This window comes from Lissotriton helveticus, chromosome 8, assembly GCF_964261635.1.
Source record: "Lissotriton helveticus chromosome 8, aLisHel1.1, whole genome shotgun sequence".
Lineage (NCBI taxonomy): Eukaryota > Metazoa > Chordata > Amphibia > Caudata > Salamandridae > Lissotriton > Lissotriton helveticus.
This window is the reverse complement of record NC_136069.1, coordinates 134,881,155-134,899,218: the sequence shown is the minus strand read 5'-3', so window position 1 is coordinate 134,899,218 and position 18,064 is coordinate 134,881,155. Positions and strand designations below refer to the sequence as shown.

Sequence of the window (18,064 nt, the reverse complement as noted above, 5' to 3'; positions counted from 1 at the left end):
TGTGGAAACTAATGTAGAGGTTGTAGAAATGTTAAAATGATGTTGGAGTCACTCGTTAGATGACTAAGTGAAAACGAAATGTAATTCTGCAAACCATGAAAATGTGTAGGCCACATGGCATTTCACAAGAAACGAAAGATGCTGCTACACTTTTAGTGACGTGGATTCTAATGTCCTTTGAGTGCAAATGTATTATTAGGCATAGTATTGAAATATATGTTTTACATAGATGTGTTATATTTTAGTATATGTGTGCTAGTTAAATATCGTTTAAACAAAGAAATTAAATGTGCATATTGCAGAGGCCCGTTTCATGTAATTTTAGTAGGCCTGAATAGAGAAAGTTGCTTCTTTGATCTGCCAGAGCTCGTTAAGGAGAAGTCGCACAGAGCACGAACGATAGGTCTGTACAAGATGTTTTATGACTCTTAGATATGGTAGAGATTGGAATTTGGGGCCTACCGAGAGAGTGTCTGTTTGCAGGTGCAAGGGGAACTTAAATCAGAAATAATGAATAGGCCCTTGTTCAGAAGTGCCAGGCACAGGCCTGTAGGAGTCTTCAGGAATTTTAGGGGGTACCGCTTGGACGGAGAGAAGCCTGGGAAGCAAGGTCAACTTTAATGAAGAGTCCAGAGGAGCACCAGGACGGAATTTGCCGCTCAAAACTGCACCACGTGAGAGGCGTCGACATGGGCGTTCCTATTGGAAATGTGATTTGGTATTAGGGATAGCACCCCGGGGTGGAGTTAGAGCAGATGATCTGAGGAGCCTAAGAGAGCGGATGGGTAGGCAGATAGAGAACTAACAGACTTCAATTTGGAGACAAAGACTAAGGGAAGTGTGTGATCTTCTTTGGAAGTCACCACTGCTGACACCTTTTTTAGGTAAAGATCTGGTTAAGTAGGGATGTCACTTAGTCTAGTGTAGGGACAGATTAACTTGTATTTTTCCTTTCTGTAAATGACTCTCAGGTTGCAACTCACAGCGATTCTTGCAACACTTATGCTTTTTGAGATAGTTTTGATAATTTCCTTTTGCCGATTGAGGATATTTAGAGAGTACCTTTTTGTATTAATACCTGTATACCTTTTGAATCTTATTCTGAGATGTTTGTATCTCCAGATACTTTTGACTTTGAATTAAAACTTTTTAACCTTTCCCAGTGGTAAGTGGTTCTTTAGAGTGGTTTAATTTCCAAATTGACTAACCTAGTAGTAGATTGTCTTTTACTCAATGACAGGTACCAACGATTCAGTCGACAGGATTAGGGATCTGGTAAGGTAACTAGAGACCAGAAACCCCGCGTTAACAAGTACGTGCTGTGAAGACGAATGTAGAGGTAAAGCGCTGCGCGGAATGGAGTCTGAGCAGAGCATTGTGTGAGATGCTGAGAAAGAGAAATTCCACAGAGAATGTCAGAGGGAAATGCAGACGAGAAGGAAACACTGCATGACTGTCTGCAACTTGGACAACCTATTAATCTATTTGTAAGCTCCATATGTTGAAAAATGCTTCGAGACGCTTCAAACCGGCCATCTTACGCTCCTTGAAAGTACATTAGCCTGGGTGCTGAGACATCTACTGTTCTTTAACATGGACGGAAAGTAAGCACCAACTGCGTTGAATGCCAGTTATGGGAACACTGGGGAGAAATATTGCCTTTCAGCGGGAAATGGTATAGTGTAAAGCTATCTTTTTTACATAAAATCAGGGCCTTCGTTGATCATATCACTGAAAATACAAAATTTGAAAAAATATTGTCTATGGGTGCCCAGGGAAGACAATTTCTATGGATTGCAATCTAGAGAATGCTAAGGTGATTCTGGTATTTTACTGACCTCTGCTGTATAGGCATACATATAAGTATATACTACAGTATATACAAGAGGTCTTGAATGCTCAACCTAAAAAGGAAGTAAGACTGTTTGAGTGGGTGGTCACAGAGTTGAATGCTAGGCAGTAGAATATCCCCACGTGGAATGTCAATGATTTGAATCCAATGGAATGCTTTGGAATTAAATCTTCTTTTCTTAGACAATCTGGAAAACTTGCAGACGGAATGCCATGGGACAGTATCTTCTCGAATGGAATGACAGTAATGTATTTCAATGGAAAGCCCTTTAATGAAATATTCTGAAATATACTATCACTGGATGACATCATCCAAACTGGAATGCCATGGAATGAAATGTTCTCAGGTGCAATGTCATGAAATGGCATCATCTCAAATGGAATCTGAGGGTCCAAAAGGCAGTGCAATCTAACAAAAAATGAATGTGTTGAAAGAGAATACGTAACCTCCATTCATATTACATTACTAGAAACACAAACTGGACTGGACTGGATGAAGGACAACTGTTGAAAACTCAGCTTGGACAATAGGGAAGTCCTCATGTTTGAGAACAACACCTCCCCATGGAACGACACTTGATGGCCTGCTGAACTCGACCCTTCCCCAGCCCGACAGACCATGCCCGCAACCTCAGCATCATCTTGAACAGCAAGTTATCTATGCAGTTACAGGTAAATGCAGTTTTGTCCCCCTGGTTCACCACCCTAGGCATGCTCCGTGGGATCTTCAGCTGGCTCCCAATCCACACCAGAAGGACCGTCACTCAAGCCCTCGTGGCCAGCAGGCTGGACTAAGGTAATACTCTTACCATTGGAATCACTTGACCGCCTCCTAAAGAGACTACAAACAATACAAACGCAGCAGTAAGACTCATCCTTCACATCTCCAGATGAATTCACATCACCCGCACGTCCAGATGCTACACTGGCTCCCAATCCAGACGAGATGCCAGCTCAAAATGCTGACCCACGCATACAAAGCCCTCCACGATGAAGGACCATCATACATCAACAAACAAAGGACCTTCCACCAACCAACCAGACACCTGCGATCCACCTCCCTTTTCTTTGCAGACACCCCTCCCCCGCATCCGCCGATCTAACAATGGATGATGCTCCTTCTTTCACCTGGCGATCAAAGCCTGGAACGTCCTTCCCCTGCACCTCAGGAACGCCGCATCCCTCTGGGGATGCAGAACAGGGCTCAAGACATGATTTTTCGAATGAGCAGAGCACCGCTAAGCAACTAGCAACTCCACAATTTGAGACCGTCACTGGTGATTTGCCGCGCTTTATAAATCCTGATTGAGTGACAAAAATATACATTATTTATGCATAATATATTTGACAGCATCTGCTCACACATGTGCAAAAAATGGAAAAGATTATTATTTTGAATGGCAGTTGTAGCACCACTGCCAGCTGGTGGCGTATGACAGCAGGGATCAACAGGAGGTGGCAGGGTCAGATGCAGAATGCTTCCACTCTTGTTAATGGACAACATTCATGATTTATCCATTCCGCTGTTTAATAGGAGTGGGAGAATAGGATGTCTAGCGGTTCTATATCCACCTTTAGCACCACAAGATCTATGTCAATCATGCCCACTGGCTTGCCTATTTCAAGATTTGAAGGATGGGAACACATGGAGAGAAATATTGCCTTTCAGCGGGAAATGGTATAGTCCAAAGCTCGGTTTTTAATATAAAAGCAGGGCCTTCGGGAGTCATATCACTGAAAATAGAAGATTTGAAAAAAATATGATTGTCTACGGGTGCTCGTGGAAGACAATTTCTATGGAATAGAAACTAGAGAATGCTAAAGTGATTCTGGTATTTTACTGACCTCTGCTGGTCGTTTTCTATCAAGACAGTTAAATAGAGGTAGTTGAACAGAAAAAAAGTCCCTAAGCGGAAGCAAACAAGTCCTAGGGCTGGTCTGGAATGCTCGACCTAAAAAGGTAAAAGCAGGGTTCTGCATGTACTCTCGGTGGCTGTACCTCAAGCGACAGGCTTCCCTTGGGGAAAAATGTTAATACAATTCAGCAGCAGCAAAACAACATTAAGCCCAGAAAACTAATCATTTAAAATCCCACAAACCACTTTAGTTGAGAGAAGAAAAAAATAATCAATAAAACATTAACACCGCAATGACAAAATACTATTCATGCTGTTAAGAGTTATGATTTCTTCAAGAAAATGTTCAGAGATACTCAGAAAACAATTATGCCTAACCTATGTTGCAAGAGAGTGGTTTCAAAAGTGGTCACAAGAGGCTGCTCTTGTACTGAATGGAGACACCATTTATGTTAAAGCGACTCAGCCCCACACAGGCTAGAAGAGCTGGACCTGCATCAGTTATCTTGCAGGCTAGTGTCCGCTCCCTTCCATTAAATTAAACAGCACATGTCCTCAATTCTGCAGATTGTCTAAATCTGCAGGAAGGCTATGTTCAGTGCCCCCAACTCATTCTTGCCAGTTTGTGGTGGACATTCCACTCAAGGAAATAGTTGGAATGCAGATACTCACCAGAGCGCTTCCTGCAGTCCACTTCTAGGTGTCTAGGAGTCTCAGTTTCAGGAGGTAGGGGGTAGACTCAATCTTCAGGTCACAGTCCGGAGGTGTCCCAGCACTTCTCAATTCCATTCTGGTTAAACAGCCTCCAGGTAGGCCACACTTGCAGAGGTCTACACAACAAAACCATCGCAGAGCATTAAACCAAGTCCACTCCTCTCTAGCCCATGCGGGAGGTGAGCAGGAGAGGTGTGACACAACGGCCAGAGTGGCTGACTCCAGAGTGTGGGGCTCGCGGTTCGATCCCTAGCCCCAGTGGCAACTCAGCTCAGCCTCATGTGACTCTGGACAATAGCTCACTTAATCTTCCCGATGGCCCCCAGCGCCTTGAGAACCTTAGGGGTGAATTGTCCTTGCTTTACAAATACAGGATTTAGTCAGGCAATTTGCGAAATCCAGTCTGGGAATATAGGCCCAGATTCATCAAACAAAAATCCGCTCGCAAAGGGGCAGATTCTCAGAATCTGCCCGTTTGCGAGCGGTATTTTTGCATTTGGGATGCATCATCCCAAATGCAAAAATCGCAATTTTAGAAATCGCTAAATTGCGATTATTTGCATTTAAGGAATCTCAACTTGAGATTCCTTAAATGCAATGCATGACAGATTTTAAAATTGCGAATTCGCTAGTAGGGCACGCAAATTACCGTGAAGTACAACTTCATGGTAATTTGCAAAAACTTTGAAAAATGCACTAAAGTGCATTTTTCAAAGTTTCATGTTGCGCACACACATGCCCTAAGGGCGTGTGTGTGCGCAGCATATGTGCACGGATCCATTTCAGGGGTGCAACAGGGTGTCCTTTGGACACCCCTGCACCCTTGAAATCGCAATCTCAATTTGCGAATCGCTATTTGCAAATTGATATTGTCTTCCCATTCTTTCCTACGGGCTTCTAGGCCCATAGGAATGAATGGGGAGTTATTCCTTAATTGCGACTCGCAATTTGCGAATCGCAATTAAGGAAATTTAAGAAATCGCAATTTCTTTTGCTATTTCTTGATGCATTGCATTTTGCGATTCCTTATTTGCGATTCCTTATTTTTCGCAAATAAGGAATCGCAAAATGTATGCTTGATGCATCTGAGGGATAGTCCAGTGCAAGATAAGACACCCAATCTAAGAACAGAGGGCTCAACATCAAAATTGTCTGACTACTTGCTAGAGTCTCTCACTTTAAATATCTCACTCACCCCCAATTTTTCAGTGCTTCCTTTGACTTAATGTAAAAGGCCTCCCAGAAATCACTGTTCCAAGATGGCAAAAGCAAAACTTTTTTGCTGAGGTCTCTGGGCCCTGTAAACACACATTTTGGGATGGATCAGGCTGATCAGTTGCCTCTTTCTCTACTTCAAAGAGAAATCCTCTGCAGATGGTCATCTCTGCTTTCAAAGGAAGGTCAAGAAACTATTCTGCCGGAGGGTTCCCGGTTGCTTGAACTGACCAATTAAGTTCCAGTTTAAGAGGCATGAACTTCCCACCATTCTAGGAATCATATCTGGAACATTGCTAGTACAACTCTAATTAACTAATTAGATTTGCAGTATTCAGTATAATGTGACAAAATGGAGGTAGTTGAATATGACTAATATGTACTCTGCAAGCGAAAGTCTCAAACCCTGCACAAACTCGACATGTATATGTTTGCAAAAGTTCCTCATGTCGCAGGGCATTCCAGGTGCTCTTACATCTCAAAACATAGAGTGAGCTTAACTGGAATGTTTCCAATCTGCACAGTTTGCAGCTGGGCCTTGATCATGCATGTGATTTACTTACACACAGATTTAATCCCTAAATTTCAAAATGTAGTGTTGCTTTGGCATTTTGATACGAAGGCCTAAGCTACCAAGTAACAGGCCTGCCTTTAAGCGTGTCCTATGTTTTTTACATCCCAGATGTGGGTGGTGTAAGACCATGTGGCACCCGACATCAAGCACTTGACTTTGAGGACATAAAGCATGGGCCAATCTATACGTCAAAAAAGCCTATTGGTGTTTGCCACCTGTATACGATGTTTTAGGGGTTGTGCACACACATACTGTGCAAGACTATTCAACTGACTCACAGTGCCCAGAGTCGAAGTAGGGCAGCAATGCAGTCCCATAAATTCAAAACATTCAGAGAAGACCCCACAAAATGCATAGTTTTCTTACACTGCCCGTATTAATTAATAAATAAATGAACAGACTTTTATAGCCAACAATTTTGGGGGTGATTCTGGCTTTGAAGGGCGAGTCCACAGTTTAATTCAGAAAATGTATGTTTTGGTGAGAAGGTATGTGAACATAAAGGGGTTGACTTTGGAATGGATTTCTAAATCTCTGTTCCTTGCTCTGGGACGCTTCCCTCTCCTTTCCAACTGCAGCTTTTTTGGAGATCTGTTTTGAGAAGTATTTGTTGAATGCTCAATTAAATATCATGCAGGTGTACAGTTGCATTCATGTCACGCCACAGGATGTGTTTGTGGGTGTAGAAGCGGGCATTATAAGCGATTCATGTGTTGACCAGCAACAAGTTGGGTGACTTGGAGGTTGCCTGATGGAGTCCTTGTTTCTTCTTCATTACAATCTTCATGTTCCTATCTGGATCTCTTGGAGATGGGAGGCATGACGTTTTGTAAGGCTTATGGAGAGGTAGTTGAATTAGTGAAGTCAAGCAGTAATGGTAGTTCCTTCAGACATGCACGCCTTCTGATTGAGGAAGAAGCGGAAACATAAAATTAACCCTACCACAAATTTGATCTGTGTTTTGAGTCATTCTTGAGTTTGGGGGATGGGGCATGGAGGTAATTTTTGGCTTTGAGCATTTGTGCTGAGTGTGACTGACTGTTGTGGCATAAGTGTCAGGCTTTGTTGTGACTACTAAACATAACAAATGGCTTATCTTTTTACTGGTTGTTTTGCACAAGCTTTCTCCCTCCTCTCTTCAGCCTTGCAATCTCGCCCTGATCCTTCGCCTTAACTAACATAGTTAGAGAGGATACGTCTCCTTGCCTGGACCGAAGATGGAATGAAATTGGATGGTTAATTGCACTTCACATCCATCAGCCAGACAGTGGTAGGCCACCGGTGTGGTGATTTAGGGGAATGATGAGGTCTGGGCTGCACATTCCATTCCCAGTGGTTCTGCTGATTGAAAAGATCCCCCATGGCTCTCTCTAATAAGACAAGCAACAAAACGATTATTGAACCAGCTTTAAAAGACAGCTTTTGGCCTGCCCCAATTCCCGCTCTTGCTCGGTGCTTAAACCTAAACTAATTGATGGCTTCTTGTTTCTCGCTTCTAATGGCTTCTCCAGTAAATTGGCAGTGACCGCCGGGCCAGCGTGGATTCAACCAGCTTTTGCTTTAGTAGCATATTGGCAAATCTGTTCAGGATTCCACTTGATTGATTGTTGAGGTAACTGGGGGCTTTGGCACGAGCCATTAATTGAACAAGCAAACGCACTGCAAAGACCCCAGTCAACCACCAGGGCAAACGCGGATATAACTTCTCGTAGAAGCTAGAGTTGAGTCTGTAATGAAAGGTTGTACTTGCAATATGTTTTGTGCAGCTTTTTTTTCTTTAAAGATCAGTATTGCCTCTTCAGGCTATGGGATCTGAGGATCATAGATAACAGGGCAATGATCTTTCTGTGATTGCGGAACCAATAAAGAAATATGCACACAGTCAACATCTTCACCGGAAGCATCAAGCCATCATACAAATATTTCTAAATTTTGCACTTATTGAACTGACACTTCTGTCATTACCACTGGTGGCTTGCTTCTGTCACTCAGCTTAATGCTCCTGATATGGAACATTGCAGATCCATGTATCCCTCTGCAGCTGTGCCATCATCCCCGGGTGATAATGTATGCCATGGGTGAGATGCTGTATCCCTCTTCAGCTCTGCCATCATCCATCGGTGAGATCTCAAAGCCTCCAGAGCTGCAACATCATTCAAGGATGAGATACCTTATACCTCCATAGCTGTGCCATCATCCCTGGGTGAGATAGTCTATGCCTTCAGAGCTGTACAATCCTCCACGAGTGAGATACTGTATGCCTCCATAGCTGTGTCACCACCCATGGGTGAGATGCTTATCCCTCTTCAGTTCTGCCATCATCCATCGATGAGATTTCAAAGCCCCCAGAGCTGCAACATCATTCAAAGATGAGATACGGTATCCCTCCATAGCTGTGCCATCATCCCTGGGTGAGATACTCTATGCCTTCAGAGCTGTACCATCCTCCATGGGCAAGATACTGTATGACTCCATAGCTGTCACCACCCATGGGTGAGATGCTGTATCCCTCTTCAGTTCTGCCATCATCCCTGGGTGAGATACTCTGTGCCTTCAGAGCTGAGCCATCCTCCACAGCTGCAGCACTGCATGCTTTCACAGTTATGCTATCGTCCAATTGCGAGATGCAGTATGCTTATTCAGCTGCGCCACAACCATGGGCGGTTTAGTTTATGCTTACAGCTGTGCCATCATCTATGGGTGAGATACTGTAAGCTTTGGCAGCTGGGCTAACATTCATGGGTAAGATGGGGAATAACTCCACAGCTCTGCCGTCATCTGTGCATGAGATACTGTGTGCTTCTGCAGCTGTGACACCCCTCTGCAAGACACTGTAACTTTATGCAGCTGTATCATCATCCATTGGCAAGATACTGTAAGTTTTTGCAGTTGCTCTATCTTCCATGGGTGAGATGTTGTAAGTTTATGCAGTTGCTCTATCTTCCATAGGTGAAATGGTGTAAGTTTATGCAGTTGCTCTATCTTCCATAGGTGAGAAGTTGTAAGCTTATGCAGCTGTTCTATCTTCCATGGGCACGATGCTGTATTCCTCCACAGCTCTGCCATCATCCATTCTTAAGATACTGTGTGCTTCTGCAGCTGCGCCATCCATGGGTGAGACACTAGCTTATGCAGCTGTTCTATCCTCCATGGTTGAGATGCTGTGTACCCCCACAGCTCTGCCATCATCCATTCGTGAGATATGGTGTGCCATTCAAGGGCGAGACATTGTATGATTATGCACTGAATCATCATCCATGGGTGAGACGATGCACACCTCCACAGCTCTGACAATGCATGCCTATGTAGCTATGTCATTGTTCACAGGTGAGATGCAGTATGCTTATCCAGCCGTGCCACCGTCCATGGGCGAGATACTGCAGGCCCCCTCCACAGTGTGGTCTTTTATCAAGAAAGAGAAAAGTGTATCACCTTATCTTCTAGAAGAGGGAGTTCCCAACCATCACCTCTGAAGTTTGCATAATTGTGCAGTAGCTAATACCTGTTGGGAAGCCAGCCTACTTTTTGGTGGGAGCTACCGTGCCTTTTCATAATGCAGTGGTGAGGTAAAGTAATCTGCATTACCTAGCAAGACAATATTTTCACCTTTTAATGAAACATTTTTCATCGGTGCAAATATGGCACATTGACCCAAAAAATATTTGGTCATGTGCCTGGTTGGCCAGCTGGACCCAAGGCCAGGACTAGCTTTTTGAAGATTCACTGCATTGAGCACCACCCGCACTCACTACTCCCCAAGCCCCTATCAAGTCAAAGCCCTTGGTTGAAAAACAACACACACGTGCTCGGATGGTCAGCTCAGACACAGATGCACTTTATATTCTTTTACACTTTTTAAAATATGATCGACCTAAATGTCTTGTCCCTTTGTTGAGAATGAGATCCAGATGTTTAACCAGCTGCAGACCAGCCTTGTATGCATACAGATGCTAGCCATTCCACTTGTGTGCTATGCAATGGGGAGCTTTTTATGCACTGCTTTTAGGTCAGGGGCAACATTTTGGATTAGGCAACATGTTAGTTGTTTCCGTGAATCATTTACTGTAGATGAAATACCGGGTTTTTAACAATGTGTTCGCATGAATTACTGTCTTATTTGATTTTTGTGATCTCATGGTTTTAAGTAAGCAAGACAATCTCTGATAATGACGAAAGGTGATGAACTGCAAAATCAAGAGTGATTGGATGACATCTCTGTGCTGTAGATGCTCCCTCCCAGAGTCACTGGCTGACCACTCAGAAGGCGCTACATAGCTCATGTTCATAGCACAGTTGACCACTCGTGCACTGACCTATACCCACCGGCCTTCCAGTCCACTTGGCTGTCTGTGGGAAGGGCTGTCAGCCTGCTGTATAAGAGGGAGCACAACTTGAAAATGTCATGATAGTCAGAAGTATGACGTATAAACAAGTTCTGATTCAGTACATTGTGACACAGGAAGACCAATCCTTAAATGAAGTCATAAATCTGCTCCTGCAGACCAATGACCTGGTATATAGGAAGATGTACGACCTTCAGTGTTACCAAAAAGTTTCTAGAAACCAATGACAGTGACAGATTCAAAGCTGGACTCATGAATTCAATCAATCAATCAGTATTTGCAGAGCACACTAATCACCCCGAGGGGTATCCAGGCACCGTGTGGGGTGGGGCTACTCACAATCAATCAATAAATATTTGTAGAGCAGGCTGAATTCCATTTGGGCTGCAGAAAATATACTTCTGGATATTTTATGATGTGAAAAAGGCTATTTGTAGCCTGCCAAAGGTTTTTGCCAGTAGAAGGTACCAAGTCATTGTGATTTTGGTCAAAAGGCAACAGAGCGGCTGGACAGGCAGAGCCCCTGCATTATCATGAGCTCCCCACCGCTGTGTTGAAGCATTTTAGCTGACTTTGTTCCTGCCAACAAGGCGGGAGCACTTTAGGTGAAAAACAGGCCTGCTGTTGTATCAGAACATTTGGCATCATTTTAGTTTTTTAGATTCAAAGCCCACAAGCCAAAGGCTGATTCTAGATCTAAAAGTCTGCATAGTTTTGTCTCTGGATGCTAGGAATATTTTTATAATTTTCGAACATGGGACTGTAATAACTCTCATGGCGAACGCACGCAGAAAATTATTGTTTGGACAAAATATCAAAAAAATATCACGTGGACAAAATATTGTGTCAAGTATATCGAGGACAAAAATATTGTGAAGATAAGCTTCTATGAGAAAGCAAAGTTTTATCATACTTAACTGCACATATATGTACCTTGAGTATGCATATATCGTCAAGGTACACAAGTGTGGAGTTAAGAATAGTAACTTTATACCTACCTATGTGCACTTACCATTTGATATTTTGGTTCTCAATATTTTTTACAGCAATATTCTGTCAGATGACCGGATGAAGGTTCCCAACTCAGGGCCCACCGTGAGAAACCAAGCAGTTGCCCCCTTTTAAATGAGGATTGAAATCCTCAGGAATGGCGGAATGGGACTTCCGCCGGTTTTCATGCCACACCCTAAAGGAGCTCCTAACATTTTTATTTTCTGCACCAGATCATCGGACACAGTGGCGTATTCATTGGTACTTGTGGAAAAGAGATATGGTATGGGAGTTTACCATATCCTTTCTGCTTATCTGGCCTCTTGTAGTCTTCCCTGTGCACTGTTGTTGAAGTGATTCTAGACGTCTGCAATTTAGTTTTTTTCTAATTTCACCCTCCCCCTGCCTCAACACATCGTAGCTTCTGTAATCCATCCTCAACTGGATCCCAGAGCCCTTACACTCCATTACCAAAAGTAGAGATCCTATGCTTTAATAACAAATACTAGTAAAGCCAATAGGTCTGTCTTTATTGTGCTAATAGATTAAAAAAAATAGACATTCACAAATGCTATTTACATGTGTTACATGCACAAGTGTTGTTCAGCAAATGAAAGCCAATTATTCGACTTTGCATATGCTGGGAAAAAAGTAGCAAATAAGGATTACTTTTTGTATTGAATACATATAGGAGATAAAGAACTAAATGCCACATGCATTGTGAAAATTGAGCATACTTTCCAGATGTAAAAGAGTTCCTTATGAATTGTAATTGAAGCACTTCCTGGAAGGTGGAATGATTCCCCAGCTGCCCGAGGTGAGAAAGGAATTATCCTCTGGGTGGTACCAAAGTACATTCTATGCATAGTTTGAAACATTGGTAACAATAGCTCTTTAGACAGCTGAACTGTCAAGCCAGACCTCAAATGTTCTCTTAGAGCAGACCTATCTTCTAAGAGCTTGGTCTGCACTATGTCAAATACCTGAAACATAAAACTGTTTTTCACAATTTTATTGGTAAATAATACAATACCTTCACATCAGCTCTGACGCAACCCTTTGTTAATTGTTTTAATTTATTTTTTTAGAGTTTTATATTGCGCAAACTAGACCCGAAGATATTGGGTATCAGTGCACTTAACATGAGCGCCAGTTTCTTTACACAAGGACCCATTCATTTTTGTTAGGCACAGGGAGATTAAGTGATTTGCCCAGAATCACAGGATGTTGAGCGTCATAGCTGAGACTCGAACCCGGGGGCATATTATCAAGGACGGGCGATACATTATCGCCGCTTTTATCAGCAGGAAACTGCCGATAAAGCGGCGATAATGGGCTTGATAATATGCTCTATGAATTGCTATCGAAGCCCATGTTAGATGTGAAGACATCTAACATGGGCTTCGATATGAATTCCATAGAGCATATTATCAAGCCCATTATCGCCGCTTTATCTGCAGTTTCCTGCCGATAAAAGCGGCGATAATGTATCGCCCGTCCTTGATAATATGCCCCCCGGTTCCCCTACTTCGAGGTCGGCCGTTCTAGCCGTAAGGCTACATAGTCTGATGATGTTTCCATCTCCTTGTAAGCAGTGACTTCTTAAATTTCAATTACCTACTCTACTGCCATTAGTTTGGACAGAGTCATATTTGAATCACACCAGCATACTAAAGTATCTGTCTTTTATTTCCATCTTTCCATCCTGGTTACATATATATTTTTTTTATTTGGCTCTGCCGCATTTCTTTTTAAGTACAGCTGTGGTGCTTCAACAGTAGCTTGTGGTCTGAATTACTTTCAAAATAAACACGAGTATTTTGAGTGCAAAATATGTTGGAGGATTTGTAATTGTTGTGAGCTCCTTTGATAATGTTATGTGACATGTTATGCTTCAGCACGTCAGTCATTGCATTGCACTTTTTATAAAGCAGGCTACACTTCAGTTTCTTCACCAGTGCTCCATGTGCGGTGTTTTCAGTATGAACCATCTTATGAGACATGTGGTCGCTCTTTTCCAGTGCATAACCATGGCACCCTATTTGGGAGAGTGGGCAAACATTTTACAACTCATACACAGTTGCTTTTCAAGCCCAGAATTTTATTTCATAAAAGGGATTATTTGATATGTTATAGTGTTGTTGAACAGTAAAAATCAAACAGCAGAGAACAACAATAGGTGTGTTTTTTTCTTGGACCTGAAACACACTCTATGCAATTAATCAAAGAAGATGTGTTTGTAATCTTCACTACATCCTATCACCTTTGTGTCTGGGTGTTCGTAAAAGAAGAGTGAATCTTCTCAATAGATTGCATTAATTGGTCACAGGAGACAAGTATGAAGTTGGATAAAGGTTATGGAAAATAATTGGTTGCACTTGTCCAATTGATGGGGACACGTGTTGCTGCAGCACTCTTTACAGGCTATTTTTTTACAAAGACAAGGCGTTACTAAGGAGGGACTACTGAGTATTTTGACCAGTGAACAGCAACAGTTTACAGTGGACAATGACACAAGCCAATCAAAAATGTGGGCGGAGAGTGGGCGGAGCTTCAAGTCCCTACCTCAATACAGCATGCCCGCTGGGCAGTGCATGCACTACGCAGGCTCGACCAAAAATGTACACCTGTAGTGTCTAATTAAACACATCAAAAACCTGTTTAGATATCTGTTGCAAAAAGATATTAGAAACAGTTAAATACAAGTCAGTTTAAAAAAAAAAGCTGCAGTGACTCAGAATTGTAAAAACATTCAGAAAGAGTCTAGCTTTCTATAATTATCTAAGGAATGCAAACAATTATCATGTTCTTTCTGCTAGTCACTGTAAGCTAGAATAATAGAGCAGAAGAAGGAAAAGCAACCTTTCATTTTCATTGCTTCAAACAGCTGCTCCATGGCCTGACCTGCCTTTCACCTGGCTGCTTGCATTGGCAGCAGGCACTGTGTCATCTAAACTTGACTGTACTAACTTATCACAATCGAGTTCTGACGCCTTTCCGTTATAATCAGCGACTGAGTGCGTCACTAGGAGCTGCTTATAAAGAAATTAGAGATAGGGATTACAGAATCCCATGTATTATAAACAGATCAGGACAATTTTTTTTTTTTTTTTTAGAGTTTTTTATAGCGCGAACTAGAACCGAACCGAATCAGTTATCAGAGCGCTTTACATAGCACCAGTTACGTTACATGAGGACACACTTTCTTTTTAGGCACTGGTATCGGACATAACTTTTCATAATAAACCAATCAGTCTTACAGCTTTTATCATTGGCTCACCACCCTATCCGAGGCCTGCTGTATTGAGCATAAGCTTTGTAAGGCTGGGTGAAACTAATGAAATGTCCTTCGCGGAAATGGTCGAACACTCATTCCAGGGGGTCCAAATGACGTGTATTTCCAGACTATGCTAATCCTGCACGTTCCACCCCCTGCCCATCCTTTCACACTCCCACTACACCTCCCTTTCTCCCCCTGCCCACCAGATGTATTTAGACTGCTACCGATCTTCTGTTCGGCAGGGAAGGTAATATATCTATGACTACCTGCTGCTGAGCATCAATGACTGACAAACAGGGCCTTTCTACCAACCGTACTGAGCATATGGTACATACATGTAGTCACAACTAATCCTTATATGCATGACAAGCATTGCGCTCTGAAGTGGCAGAACGGCAACATATTGGTGCTTTTAAAAAACCATATCAAATAATGTTGATGTAATTTAATGTTTGCCAGTTTCATGGAATGATATCACTTGGGCCCCTATTATGAGGTGGTTGGTATTTTCCGCCCCCAGCACAAAGGCCTATTTGTGCAGGGATTGTAGGGCCCGATTCACAGAACTAACTTAAGACAAAACCCTAAACTTACTACCATTTACGTATTCACAGAAAGAACTTACTCATTTTGGTATTCACAGAAGGCACATACTCATTTCGGTATTCACAGAAGTTAGGAGTCCTAACTTTAGGACTCCTTAATGCCTTCTGTGAATACCAAAAGTCTTAAAGTTAGGATCTTTCGCAGTTTAGGAGTAGTAAAGTTAGGACTCCTAAATGCCTTTTGTGAATACCGAAAGTCTTAAAGTTAAGATTTTTCTCAGTTTAGAAGTCCTAACTTTACTACTCCTAAACTGAGAAAATTCCTAACTTTAAGACTTTCGGTATTCACAGAAGACATTAAGGAGTCCTAAAGTTAGAACTCTGTTGTATTCAATGAGAAGATGGATACTTCATGTAGGATTGGATAAGTTACTTTACTAAGTTAATTAGTTAAGATAGAAAGGAAACCCCATCAGGAGCAGCTGTCCTGCTGCTCAGCCCTCACTCAACTGACATTCACACCAAGCAACGTTCTATTCATTCAACATTCCACAAGACATGCAATCCAGCTGAGCAGCAGGGAAACACAAGTTATAACAAACTCCTAACTTGTGTGAATACCGAAATGAGTAAGTGCCTTCTGTGAATACCAAAATGGTAGTAGGTTTAGGATTTTGTCTTAAGTTAGTTCTGTGAATCGGGCTCGCTATTCCTAGTTGGGTGGTGTTTAATGCACTCAGTAATCGCTCGGTGTACTAAATACTTCACTATTCATCACATTTCGCCAGGTCAGGCCTGTCGAAATTTAACAGGGGAAATGTGTACAGTATTTAGGGTACCATGTACCCCGGGGTATCATTATTTATGAGCCTTAATTCCAGGGAACTCTGTATCATGGTCTTAGTTTAGAAAAGGGGAGGGCATAAACCCATAGGAAAATGGGAGGTTCTGCAAATTTCTTGCTCCCCCCTGCCATTAATTGATGCATTTTTACGTGGAATGAATTGGCACCATACCTTGTGTATATATATTGTCCAGGGCACTCAACTCCCAGAAGTTGTCACCAAGTGATAATGTTGTGGTATGAAGGCAAGTTTGTAATTTTAGGGTGTGGGGCATATTGCCCGATATATAAAACTTCTGCCCTCACAAAACTGGCAAGACAATAAATCAAACTACAGATGTCTGTAAACATATAATAGACCTGTCTATTACAGAAACATATTAATGAAAGTAACTTTGTATAATGTTTGTGATGAATGTACTGCTCGTATAGTCCTTTAACCCTAATGCTTCTCTATGTTTGTCCCTCCGCAGAATCCGTAGAAGAAACCAAACCCACTGAAAGTGCCCAGCAAGAAAATGTCAAAGGAGAAGAAAACAAGGCCGAACAAGAAAGTGCCTGAACATGATGAAATGTCTAGGACCCTTTCCACTCTCGGACGACTTTGCAATCCCCAAACCCTCTCTCTCCCTCTCCGTCCTCTCCCTCACGTGGATCCCTCCCACCCCTCCTGACGCCCTTCCCTCCGTCCTCCTCTCTGTGTGGCAAAACATGTATAAGGCAGGAAAGTTTTTCAGTCAAAACAGTGTGGCTTCAACATTTTAAGTGTTTCTTGGTGTTGTCAATGGCAAGTTTTACAGTATGGTCTGAGCCAATCATTTTGGAGATATTCTTGCACTGTATCAACGTCCTCCTATCCCAACGCGTGCGACGCTCTTATCTCCCGCCCCTTCCGGGCGCGCTCGCGCGCTCTTACCTCTCTCTCGCCCTCTCTCTGTTACAATGTGTGCAATGTTCCGTTAACCTTAGGAGTTTTCAAATCTATCGAGTAAATTCAAATCCGTCTTTTTATTTTTTATTCTCCTCCCTCTTCAATGTGATGGAATGAATTTAACAAAAAATGGAACCCCCAGTTTGTTTTCAAAGAATAAAGCAAATGTGCCAATTAGCGTATAAACTGCCGGCTCTGGAGTTTTTCTTGTCTTTCTTAGTTAACACGGTATTAGCATATTTTGTGGCAGTGTGAGTCAACGACATAGGGATCGTTACTGAGGTGCGCAGAAGAAAAAAAGTGTATTTTTGTTCTTGTGCCCCAAAGTTGCCTGGTGGCCCGAAACCTGCCTTGTGAGACACATTCAACCAGATCTAGCATTGCACCAATAATTGTTTTTACAATTTTTTCATTAAAAGATAGAGACTACCAGACCATGAAGTAAGCCGGCGCATGTCTCTTTAACTGTGGCTCCCCCAACTTAGCTCTCATAAGTACCCCCTCCCCCCACTGGAGCCCACCCTCTACCATTTGCCTGGTTTTTCAACCACATTGGCCTCAGCTATCTAAACCCTATTTAACCCCACAACCACAATGTTATTCTTAGCCTGTGTCATAGCTGGGTCCCTCCCAACCATCTCCCTATTCTTATAGCCATTACCCCAGGTCAGTTCCAATTCCAAGCACAATAAGGTAGCATCCTAGTAACCACAAAAGGGTTTGCCAGATTTCTACAATAACTGGAAAATGGTCCCCTGAGCCAAGACAAAGAGGTAGATGTCTCTGATGATGGTGTTTACATACCTTGTTGTCCCCTAGAGTTTGGACCCCTTCTCCAAGTCTACTTTATCCCTACTCTGTACAGCCTGCTCTCCCTGGCTCCTACCCTTCGCTGCTAATACTCCAATCTGGACAGGGTAC

General features: G+C 42.6%; 1 protein-coding gene across 2 annotated transcripts in view; it reads left to right on the top strand.

The window, feature by feature from the left end:
• Positions 1-17,329, top strand: part of GAP43 (growth associated protein 43) — a 257,116-nt gene extending 239,787 nt beyond the window's left edge. For both annotated transcript variants that reach the window (XM_078656725.1, XM_078656726.1), the window contains one exon: positions 16,686-17,329. In XM_078656725.1, coding sequence (XP_078512851.1) covers positions 16,686-16,774 — 89 coding nt within the window. In that variant the 3' untranslated portion in view covers positions 16,775-17,329. The remainder of the gene's footprint in view (positions 1-16,685) is intronic.
• The last annotated feature ends 735 nt before the right edge of the window (positions 17,330-18,064 follow it).